The 12808-nt window shown below is 36.1% G+C and overlaps 1 protein-coding gene across 1 annotated transcript; it reads right to left on the bottom strand.

The window, feature by feature from the left end:
• Window positions 1-4366: 4366 nt before the first annotated feature.
• Window positions 4367-10400, bottom strand: LOC128552644 (carbohydrate sulfotransferase 15-like). Its single transcript, XM_053533684.1, has 5 exons — window positions 8974-10400; window positions 8224-8434; window positions 6588-6716; window positions 5655-5814; window positions 4367-4514 (listed from the first exon to the last, which is right to left on the bottom strand). The coding sequence occupies exons 1-5, from the start codon at window positions 9460-9462 to the stop codon at window positions 4388-4390; spliced, it is 1116 nt and encodes a 371-aa protein (XP_053389659.1). The 5' UTR covers window positions 9463-10400; the 3' UTR covers window positions 4367-4387.
• Window positions 10401-12808: the final 2408 nt, after the last annotated feature.

Raw genomic sequence — 12808 nt, 5'->3', positions numbered from 1 at the left:
AAAAGTATAGGTATAATTTACACTTTAATCCGTATGTATGGCGCCGTTGTTTAATCGAAATACACTGTATGTCATAAATACCCTACTTTTAATTTTTAATGGGTAGTCTAGTTTAACATTTTTGTAATAAAAAATTGAACATTTATTTTATATTTGTATTGATGACTATTCAGATAACATGCAGTCAAGCAAGGTAAGGTGAGTAACTGCAACATATCTTATAGTCATCATGTAGCGCTCTCTAAAAAGAAGATAGAAATGACGACAAAAACTAAACATAAATTACGGTCACTCTTACCGACGAACATTTTGGCCTGGTTTGGCAGTTTACCTTACCCTCTCTCCAGGATAGGACCGGTACTAGAAAAGCAACTTCCTCACATAAAGATTCAAGGTCGGCCCGGAGTGTGAACACATAGCCCTTATGAAACGTCAGTCAAATAGTGTTCGCTATACAAATTGTGTTCGTTATACATACCTCGGTTACAAGGAATTAGTCCGCTATACGGATATAAGGAACCTCGGTTATAAGGAACAATTTTTAGAGGTCCCTAGCTGTTCCTTATAAGCGAGGTTTACTGTATATGGGCAAGTACGGAGCAATTTCATGGTGGAGTTATTTCAGGATGCGTGGGGAAAATTTGTCAGGCCCTGAGGCTTTGTGTGGGGATAGGCCAAGGAGCAGTTTTTCCACAGCTAATGTGGAAACCTGTATCTAACTAATCTCTGGAGCATATGTGCTTTAGACTAAGAGATTGGGGTGGAGAAAACACAGATTCAAATTGTTTGTTTAAGATATTTGCCTTTTCACCGGGTCTGATGGACCATCTGATTTGAGGGGGACAATGCCGACATTTTCTTTTTTTGTTGTGCTTGATAAAGCTGTAAAATGTTTTGTTTTTACCGGGTTGTGAATCATGGTCAAATGTGATTCTTTCCATATATGACCAGTATTGGGCTATATGTGCTTCTGGATAGAAGACTTAAGGGATTTGAATCTCTGTTGATGGGCCGGGTTGGGAGATTTATGCAGTTGCTGGTACAGCTTATCACGCTTGTGTATGAGCCTGATAATTTCAGGAGTTAACCATGGTAAGTCGGCACGAGGTGTTGATATTTTGGATGGGATGTGTTTCGACTGGGACTCATTAAGGCAGTCCTTGAATGAATTTCACGCTACTTCGGGGTCTGAATGGTTTTCGGCGAGAAAGCTAGTACAAAAGGCCGTCATGTCTGATTTTAGCCCTTTCCAATTAGCCTTCTTGTAGAGCTTAATTGAGCGTCTAGGTCGGGCGGCCCCTATTAAGTTTCAGTTCATGGAATATATCATGATCTGAGGTGGTTAGACTCGGAAGGGATTTAACCAGATGAACATGGGATGAATGGTTTGTAAAAAAGAGATCAAGGGTGTTGGATATTAACTGTTTGCTCAAAATTATAGTAGGAAGGCTTTTCCATAAATTCGTCAAAAAAGGATCAATGTTTACATGTTTGTTTAGGTGATTCATTTAGTCAATCAATGTCAGGGAGGTTAAAGTCTCCAAGTAGACATACTTCGCTGCCCTTGGGTATCTTACTAAGGGATAACCAGAGTAGGGACATGGGATCTGCATCTAGTTTTTTAAGTTCATAGTAGGCTCCGACAAAGATATCTTTTAGGCCGGTGATGGTGATTTTGGCCCAACCTATACTGCAAGAGGTCTTGAGATCTAGTTGTTTTTGGCTAAACAATGTATTAGATATTGCTATTATTACTCCTCTGCATTAACCACATCTTATGTCATCCCTTTATAATTTGGACTTTCAAAGAATATTTCAGAGGAACTGATGTCCGGCTTAGGCTTAAGACTGCTAACTGTTCATTATGCGAGACGTTGGCATTACTTTGTATGCTTAGATATTTCAAACCTACGTTAAATTTTCAGAATGTGAACGGTTCCCGGTCATGCTGTACAAATATAAGATTTCTGTTAAAAACATAACAGAAATAACATCATTGCCGCTTAGGTATTTTCAGATGTTATTGAAATTATATTTCTGATCACTTAGAATAGCAGCCAGTTCGTTGTTGTAAGGTTCAAACAGAGAGCGTAGAATAAGTTTAGTTTCGTCTTGAATCTCGCCGGAAGTTTCCTTGGCTTTGGTGTTGATGTAAAGTGGCATGTTGGCTATGCGGTATATATCTCTAGTGGGCAGTGGGTCTGTAAAAGATATGAAAATAGTTATCAAATATATATTGAAATACTAGTATCCCACGAAGATTAAGCATGTACAGCTTTTTAAGATAAATATAAATTATTCTTTACCTTGTCCTCTACCTATGCTTCAAGTGGGGAAGTTGGCAGTTGCGTGCGGAGAACATGTGTGTACTTGTACAGATTCTAAAGGTTAAGTTAACTGATCGCTGTACTGCTGAAAAACAGCACTTAACCCAAAGAAAAGAAAAACAACTACCTTGGTAAGTGAAAAACAAATTCACTCTGAATTTTCTCCCTTCAACTTTGCAAGTTTTTAAGGACGCTTGTATCCCATTCTGTGTAATATTCTGTGCTTTACACTATTTTAAACATCCAATTTTATTAAATTTGACCCCTGTGGCAAAATAATGGTCATCCAATACGTCACAGAAAGCACGCGCCCCGCCTTGTACTGACCTCGGACACCAGACTTTTTCCTCTGTCAGTTTACCGCTGAGAAAACATTTCGAACTCGCGACCTAAAAGTTAGTTAGTATTCTGCTTTACCTAGTAAGCTATCCTTGTATGGTTTTGATACGTATTATATTCCAGCTCGCTCACTTGGTTATATCCATCAAATAAGACATTTGCCAGTTATTTGTCACAAAAAGTTAGTACAGAAACAACGGTTTTGACTGGTTTGAACGTATCGTCTTAACGCAGCTTAACCCTTACACTGCTAAATTCCGGTAATGAACTTGTTCCTCTTTCAATTTGGATAGTACCAAATGTATCTTACCAAAAAGATACTGACTGAATGGCAAAGAGTGCAGATCTTGATCAGACTGCACGGATGTGCAGGCTGATCATGATCAGCACTGGTCGCAAAGGCAGAATCGATCATCTATTTTGTTTGCTTGTTTTAGGTTTAACGCCGTCTTTCAACAGTATTTCAGTCATGTAACGGCGGGCAGTTAACCTAACCAGTGTTCCTGGGTTCTGTACCAGTACAAACCTGTTCTCCGCAAGTAACTGCCAACTACCAATTTATCAGAGGTGGAGGACTAATGATTTCAGACACAATGTCGTTTATCAAATAGTCACGGAGAACATACGCCCCGCCCGAGGATCGAACTCGCGACCCCGCGATCCGTAGACCAACGCTCTTACCTACTGAGCTAAGCGGGCGGGATCTAGTCTAGCATGATTAGGGTAAAATCGATGTCAATCAAACAGACTATATGTATTTTGAAAACCTACCAAGATGCAGAAATCTGAAAATTCGTAGCAATGTATCTGTAATATTTTGTGAATACTCCTCAGTCCTGAGTATGAATATTTGTTTCCTTGGAAACACTTTTAACCATTCTTGTAAATGTACGGAGTAGAAACTACCGGATATTGGTACCTGCGTAGAAAGAATGACAAATATTAGAAAGATTTAATTGCATATATGTACATAGTATTTTATCACAACATTTCAAATATATCACATTAAATATCACAATAAAAATATACCACAGAATTCATTGATCATATTTACAAGTACACAACTTACTTCTGTCTGTAGTAACCATTGTATGAAACATAGTTAGCTTACAGATACCTATGCATGCCTACATAAAACCTAGCCCATTTTAGTTAGACTTGAAAAAAAGTGTACTGAGGAGGATGTTTATATGCAGGATAGCCCATAAAAGTCTAAGACTTATTTACAAAGGGATCCTGTAGTGATTAGAAATCACTGGAAACATAAACAACATTGTAAACACCTTAAAGGTAGTTCTTCTTTAAAATATGTTAGAACTGAACTATTTATCGGTTGCCATCAACATACAGACGATTCAATATCCACTGTATCTGCTTTCACGCGAAGTCGACGCTACCGGGCATAACAGATGTTGTATTTTACAATATCTCTCATGTTTAGTCTCAATCAATCGAAGCTAATCTACTCAAATTATTTTTCGGCTGTCTCATATGCTTCAAAAAGTACTACAGATTTTCTTTTTATTTTATAGATAAATGAACTGGTCGCTAATTGCGTGCGCGCGCGCGTGTGTGTGTGTGCGTGCGTGCGTGCGTGCGTGCGTGCGTGTGTGTGTGTGTGTTTAAATCTTACAAGATATTAGGACGCGTCAAACATTTAAGGGCAACTTATAGCATCTCATTTAAATATTTACCCATAGATTTCTGATTATACCCTCATCTTACAGACAGGCTTTCATGCTCCGGTCTCTCGCGCATGACGTCAGCAGTGATTGTGACATCAGTACATCTTTATGGAATTCTGCTGCTGTCGTTCCAAAACCTCCGTGTAAATAGCTGCTGAATAATCTGAAGAAAAGTTCACTGAGTCGTAAAATAGAAGAAGCCGTTATATTTAAGTGCACGTTTGCTTTTTACGTATTTCACTCAATGACGTACTATAACTATACGTAAATGCCCGCGTTATACCCCGGCGAAACAATGTCCAGAGGAGCACCGGAATCTTCTTTCTATAGTTTTAGTTATTCTGTTTGTAAGAATATCTAGATTTGTTACCAGTTACGCGACTTCTCCCTCCAGACGGTTGCAAATAACTGCAGTGGACGCTCCAATTCTGAAAGCTTCGGTGGTCCTTTAGCGCGCCAGGTGTAAATTACCGATACATGGTGCACTTTACCTGTTAGTAGTTCTAGTTGAAGGAGCGGGGGCTCGAACTCACGACTCAGACAGTGCTACCAATGGACGCCTGCGTCCGTTCTTCCATTATGGTTTACATTATGTTCTCACTTTCTCAAGACTGAGATTAGGAATAGTCAGTTCTCGTACAAGACTGTTTGTGTATATTATGTTCTCAAAATCCACTGAATTTGAATACCATTTTTCTTCTTTGCTACTCAAAATGGAATATCTCAACCCGACAATTACCTGACCTTCGTAAACAAATTTATCAAACAACTGCCCTTACAAATTTTAAACATTCTGAACAATTAGGAAAAATAATGTGGTGAAACAACCAAATACCCTAATGCTACAGTTGTTAATGGGATTTATTCCCTTTTTCCCTTATGCAATAAAAAAGGAAAAATTAAAGGTCGGCATATTAACGCCTTCTAAACGAAGGAGATTAAATACTCATACAACAAAATGTGTGTTTGGACCTCGAAAAATTGAGTTGAGCTTCAAAATCTAACCACAGTTTTTGAAGTGTGATTCGGAAGACAATAATGAAGAAAATTTTGAATACAAAAATCGAAAAAACAAGCTAGTTTTGTTAAACAAATAGTAAATTAGAGTTATGGAACTGCATTCTGCGCTAAAAGCCAGTTCATCAACTGAACATGTGTGCAGTTTCAATCCATTCCCATCCGTGGTTCTTACATAATTATACAAAATTAATTAAATCTGGACTCCTACGCCGACGAATGAGTGAGTGTAACAGCTAAAAGTGTAAATATTCTTAAAATTGAAATATTTTGATTGTTTGCTTACCTCTCTATTGGGTCCCTAAAAATCAAGATCAGTTTTGCATTGGGGTTGACGTGCTTAATAAGAGTTGGTGTGGTTACTTCCGGAGTGCCAGTGGTAGGGTCATTCTGTGGAATCTGTTTCCATGACGACTGGTCCCAGAAATCCATTGGATCACCATGTCCTTATTATAGTGTCATAGATATGTTAATAGTTGAACAATCTTGCAACGCATTAGCTTTAAAAAGAAAATCTACCCGTGAGAATGGGAAATCATAACAACCTAGTAGGGCATAGATATAGTTTTAACTTGGTGTTGGCCAGCACGACATGCACAGCACGATAGACTCTCTGGAATTAATATTCGTATTTAACAGGGCAGGACAAGTAATTTTTTTTCGTTGTGCCTTTCTGCCTTCAAAAAGTGTTTCGCAATTTTTTAAGTTCTAAACAACTGTGTGTATTTTTTGTCTTTTCGAAAGTGGGCCGAAGAGTTAAAAGGAGAAATTTTGTATGACGGCATTGTTTGATTTTGTTAAAATGTAAGAATATTATCGACAACATATTGCCCTAAGCATATGCTAAATGTGAAAAAAGTACTCTCTGTAATTTTAAACAATATATCGGGTCAGCTGTTTTGTTCAGTATACAATTTTTTTTTACTGATATAACTTCGAATGGCCGCGAGATATGATTGGTTGTTCATATTTTCTTATTTTGCTAAACATATGTCAGAGTACTTTGGCATTATCTTATGACCTTATCTAATGACCTCATATAAAGACATGTGTAAAATAACACATGTATAATTACAACATATGCTATTACAGCATATAGTAATGCAAATTACTGAAAGTGTAAACATGTAATAACATAAGCATTTTGTCACCCTACGCTGAACAAGTCTTACACTGTCCATTTGTTTGACCAGAACAAAATGCACAGGAACTCACATACCGGTCACAACAGGGTGGTACAATGATCCGTTGGGCATTCTCTTTGTGTAGCGTTCAATGGCACCAGCGTCAAATTGGTCTATAAAGTTGTCAAGTGTCTTACGGTCAGTAATTTCCATGTAGAAGTGTCCTGAAAATTACAGAGTTATTTATCATTCATTGTAATTGCGGGGATTTGTTGTTTTTTGCGGTGGTGGCGGAAATAGTGTTTTTTTTATTCTTTGTATCTTGACTCGTGCTTGAAGAATGCTCTTGTGAAAAGTTTAGTACTTTTACCTGTGTGAAGTCTGTATATCCACATTTGACCGGTCCAACTGATTAACTGCAAGCAATGAAGTTCAGTCCAACTGGTTAACTGACACCTAATTGTCGCTGACGTGAAAAGGTGTATGAATCCATTGTTTTGTATATGTCATTCCCCTTAAATATGTTTTACTTTATTGGTGAGTCATTGTTTATGGACCTAGTTTTGAGACATCATGTAAACAAGTTTTTATATTCTATTGTGTCCCAGAACATTCTACACAATACTGATACAGTGTGTAATAGTTATTTTTAAAGTCTGGATTGTTCTTTGTTTTTCCAGGATCTTGTTCTTTTTATTTTTAGTTTTACATGAAAGTTCTGGAACCTTCCATGATATATTAAATAGGGTGCTGTCTGACACCAGGCCAGAACTTAGAGTTATAGGTCTTACTGGAAACTTTCCTGTATTTCTTATTAACCAAACATTACAAGTTTGGATATTTGACATTTGAAGGATTTACATTAAAATTTGTTGATTTAAAAAAGGTTATCTTTGAAGAGAGGAATTATTTTCTTTGGTATACTAAATTCAATTTTGAACTGGTGTGAAATATTGTGGATTTTATACTGATTGGATTTGAATTTGACCTGGACAGGATTTGGCTATTTTTACATATTAGATTGGATTTTACGGCTATTTGACATTTTTAAAGGTATTTTAATTGTTACTTTCATGAATAAAATTTTGTTATTGTTAATAGATGCTGGTTTATTTGTCTGTTACTTTTAGTTACTGTAACAAGAAATTGTTACCCTTTGACGTAACACAATTTAAACAGTAATATTTCGATCAATCACAAAATTTTTACTTAACAAATGGTAAGTTCTTTCAAATTTCTTTAAAAACATTTAATTCACAATCTAGTATCATCTTTTTATATAATTTTATATTAGTTTTCAATCTTCATATATCGAGGACGTAAAGCAAGAGCAAGGCAGATAAAACCTACCTGCTTTGTTCCCACGACATGTCTATTTTCAACAAATGTTTGCTGGCTTGAAAAAACACCTACGAAAATACATATTTTAATGACATCACTGAATTGCTTGCCAATCAATACCTTCACACTTCGGACATATAGTTTTGTCTATTAACCAGCAAACCGTTCAATGAATGTTTTATGCATGACATTGATTTATTTTACTTTTGCGAATGTATTTATTAAACGAAATTAGAAATAGATTTTAGATTTACTTTTTTAAATTTTTAACTTTATCATAGCATAAGCTGCGTCAAACTATATATCAGCCAAAAGAACAAACCCTTGACAAGCGATATATATGAGTCCTATTACAAAATGTTTGCTAAAAATCGTATAGAATCGCCTTACTATGGCCGTACCGCCGCCATGTCCAGTACTGGGTCTCTTTGCCAAAAATGCCATTGTTTTTCAGTATCTGAGGATGATGAGAAAGCCGTTCGAATAAATCAGTGGTTCCCGTTTTACACACGCCAATGATATGGAAATATGGTAGACATCTCAAAGAACCTCGCTGGTACCAGCAAGGATTCCGGAAACCCGGTAAAAACTGTGGTCGATTCTGGAAAAAAATTGTCGTGTTATATTTAAAAATTTTAATAATTGGAATGCAGGTGAATCCATTTTATAAGCAGGAATTAAAAGATTTCATTTCATTTTCGACTCGTAAATGTGTTTCGTAACTGGTCAATAAAAATATAGTATCCTGCATGTAAACGTTTTCTGGATATTTGCGCTAAGCATATAGCAGATCTAATACATTCATGCAAGAATAGCGTGCGGTTGTATAAAATTCTGTTCTTTGATCAGACGTCGTCAAACAATTAAAATGTGGGATTAAAACCAGAAATACGTATCAAAGTTACAAAGCAAAAATTTTTTTAGACTAAACCTTAATGACGATCGGCAATTTTCGTGCGAATGAGTATCATCGTATGCTATTTCGGTATTCTTCGGCAAACGTCGGCAATAACATTGCTTTTCCATAACAACCGAAGAATGCCGAAATCACCTACGGAAAAAACTTAAACGAACGGAAAACACCGATTGTCATTCGGTTTCCACTAATGTTTTTTTAATTTACTAATATGATATGCTCACCATGCACAGAATATCTTCCACTCCAGTTACACGCCTTATACAGCTTGAATCTACAGTAAACCCTTCTTCTCTTACTAAATCTTTACCGTAATCTGTATCAACACGAACAGCTTGTTTTTCAGAGGATTCAGGTTTGGAGGTTTTCTGTGTCTGTTGGTAATTTTTATGTATGTTACTTTTATTATGCATATTTTTGTAACGTAAAACCTCGTTTGTTACGTTTATATGCAGATTTCTCAACAATTTATTTAAACTATCTTTAAATTTGTCTTCGGTTATTGCATGTTGGAGTCCATGATTATCCTTTGCAAGAACGCTGAGGTTTAAATTTAATGATGTTAAAAATGAAAGGGAACTATTGTGAAAATTTGCCGCCAATACGATGACTTCACGTGTCGACCCGAATTCTACCAAATTGTGCAGCAATATGAAAATAACCCCATACGCTCCAACCAGCGCAAGAAATAGTTTCCGCTTCATTAAATCCATATCTGTAATGAAAAATAAAAGAAATAAACAACGTGATTTAAACAATTTCTATCCGCAGTCACGCTGAATGAAAATATGTTAATAGAAGGAAGAAAAAATACTCGCTATGTGCTCAGTTCGGTACATAGTATGCAAATTCAAAACCCTAGGAGTAAGTTTTATACTGAACATTTATTTCCTTTCGTCTAGTTCAGTTTATTTAAAGACCCACCACGTCCTAGTGATCTACTTTTTCTATCCATAAATTCTTCATGATAATCATTCTTATACTAAAAGTTTACATACAGCTATACTACAATTTTTCAGGTGGTCAATTTAGGCTCTTCCTGAATAAATGTGTTTTCACAACTTTATCTCTGCCAACTTATTCAGTCAATCTCTTTTCAGCATAGTGTTAAGAATATAGATGAATAACTATCTTACACTGTAAAAACAAAATGTGATTGAAATTTAATTAAATACACTGATTTATGTACTTATTGCTACATTAATTCTACAAAATGTAAACACATTGTCTTGGCCTATTATATATGTCACTGTCAATTTGAAACTAAATTCTTTTATATCTCATATTTTTCATGCAAATTATGTATTATTACCATAATGGAAGTCCAAAAGAATACAGTTATTTTGTGGTGCGTCTTTAGGCTCTCTCTGACCGTTAGTCAACAATAAGTGGCGTAATCCCGAATATATCACCAGCCATGTCAAAAAAGTGTAAGTCAAAATCAATGACTTTTGAAGCTTAAGTACAGGATGTGTAAAAAGTTCGTTGCTATTTTCACCAAAGGCTTCATTTTCAAACGAGGAGGCAAGTGCCGCTGTAACTTAAACATTCAAACAAGAACGCATATCATTTTTAAAAAATTGAATTAAAAAAAATAATTTCCGGACAAACTGGATACTTTGTCTATAAAACATATATATACTGGGCCCATCCACTTAATTATACAGTTTACATGTACTGATCACTTAAATAAATTCATGGTTCTGGCTAATGTAGCTTATAGGTTTGTTTATCAAAAATGAAAACGTTCAATCAATATAAGTTACGAAATGGAAAAGCTAGCCTGTAAAATATGCAACAACTTGATATTATCCGGAACTTGGCACACTTTTAAAATGTGAAATGTAGCTTACGGTTTACATGCCAAATTGCATTTGATAACATTCTTGAATACTAAACAGGTTTTACTGTAACAATGCAAGACGTGATACAAAGTCCATCGACACTATACAATTTATTAGGGTAACAAAACGAATAAGAACGAATTTACTAATCACCCTTTATGTCAGTATACAGTAACCAATTGACTATTTACAGACAAGGTGATAAGTATGTCGTTTTTTATAAGGGACGTTGTAGCCGCTCGATGAAGTGCGTGTGCCAGTTCCTCTACGTTTAACGTATAAGGATAGGGAAGCTTGTAGACTTCTTTGTATGCCGGCATGACATAAGCTGGTACGTAGGCAGTGTTAGAACAGAGACGGTTACCCCCCGCCCCCCAATGTAGTCATGACCTTTTCATCGATGTCATATTCCTTCTCTAGACGAGCACGCATCGCAGGGCTTGATATATGATCATTAAGATGTTACAATATTCCAGAGTCATGGTCCAAGGTTATTTAAAGGCAAGTCATGGTCCTAGGTTGTTTAAACTCTAGTCATGGTCTAAGGTTTTTAAACACGAGTCATAGTCCTAGGTTGTTTAAACTCGAGTCGTAGTCCAAGGTTGTTTAAATTTACGCTTCAAGCGTTTCCATTCATAAATGTCACCCCTGTGTAATTAAATAAGCGAATGAAACGCGCGATGTACTAAATAATAACACAATCATCCAACCAATGAATCGCTTGACCTGTCATGGTCGTATAGATACCATAACAATCCATTGATTTAATTTCACTGATTCGATTCAAAGTAATTTTCAAAACTGATTTAGTACAAAATGCTATACTTCTCAATATAGACTTATTTTAACAATTATCATTTATTTATTTCGTAGTCATTTTGCAATACAAATATCTAATACATAATTAAGGAGATTGTCATCTAGCTACATTGCATAGATTTCGTTGTCTAGCTACCACATGTCAACACGGAAAACAATTCTTTTATCGTAATCACTTTCAAACAAATACAAATCTGTTTAATACTCACACTTTTTTACTGTGAATGTCCAAAGAAAACGTATATGATAATGCCATTCCAACGTGTCGAGGTCACAATTCGAAACAATATGTCGGACTCTACCAGCCTTATAATTCTTATTCTTCCTGCATCTTCTACGATTACTTCCCCTCTGTCTTCTTACGGTCACATATGCAACTGGAACAACTCACCCAAACACGAATTTTCTCCTGGCATCACCTGATGGGTACAGACTTACAATCATACAGGGTGAGGGTTGGTCTTTTTGCTTCCTTTCAAATGTCATTTAAAGGTTTAGCATGTTTGAACTTATTAACTGGTTGTCAACGCTTCTTCTGAGAGCTGGTGACATTCATCAAAACCCCGGACCCAATACAATCACGACATCTCTCATTGACAACTCTCTTTAAGATTCTTATATTTTCGAGGATTTCCAAAACTCACTGTCATTTGTCTATTATAATGTACAAAGCTTGTTTCATAAAAAGATATTCTCCATGCTGAACTACAACATTTCGACGTTCTTTCTTTTTCTGAAACTTGGCTAAGTGATCAGGTCGAGTCTTCTTCTCTCATTTTTGAAAACTTTGCACCACCATTCCGGAAGGATCGTAATGGCGATAATCATGGAGATGCAATTGTGTACGTTAAAAGTTCATTTCCCGCAATTAGGCGCACTGATTTAGAAGGAGACGGCATTATTGAGTGCATTTGACTAGAGATTTACATTAAACACAGAAAAATTCTATTTGGTACCTTCTACCGACCACCTAACTCGTCTCCTATAGTTCCTACTCAAATAGAAAATTCTATTGGTCTTGCTTATGATACTTCTATATCTGACATTATCATCACCGGTGACTTCAATCTAGACATCTAAAAACCCTAAAGTTGTTCCAAAATACAAGACATAATGATACAATACAACATGGAGCAAGTAATCACAGAATCTACACACTACCCAGAACACTCTAACTCTTTAACTGGCCTTTTTATACTATCTCCTACCTCTCCGATCAAAACTTCTGGGGTCGGCGAACACTTTCTTGACCAAAATATAAGATTCCACTGTCCTATCTTCTGCTGTCTGGATGTTACAAAGCCAAAACCAGCGACGTTTAAACGGAGAGTCTGGAAATTTGATCAAGGGGACTATGAAGGTCTACGTCAAGAAGCTTAAATATTTGATAGGCAGT

This window comes from Mercenaria mercenaria, unplaced genomic scaffold (assembly GCF_021730395.1).
Source record: "Mercenaria mercenaria strain notata unplaced genomic scaffold, MADL_Memer_1 contig_2988, whole genome shotgun sequence".
In the NCBI taxonomy this organism is placed as follows: domain Eukaryota; kingdom Metazoa; phylum Mollusca; class Bivalvia; order Venerida; family Veneridae; genus Mercenaria; species Mercenaria mercenaria.
Note: the sequence above shows the minus strand (reverse complement) of the source record. Positions and strands in the feature narration are given on the sequence as shown.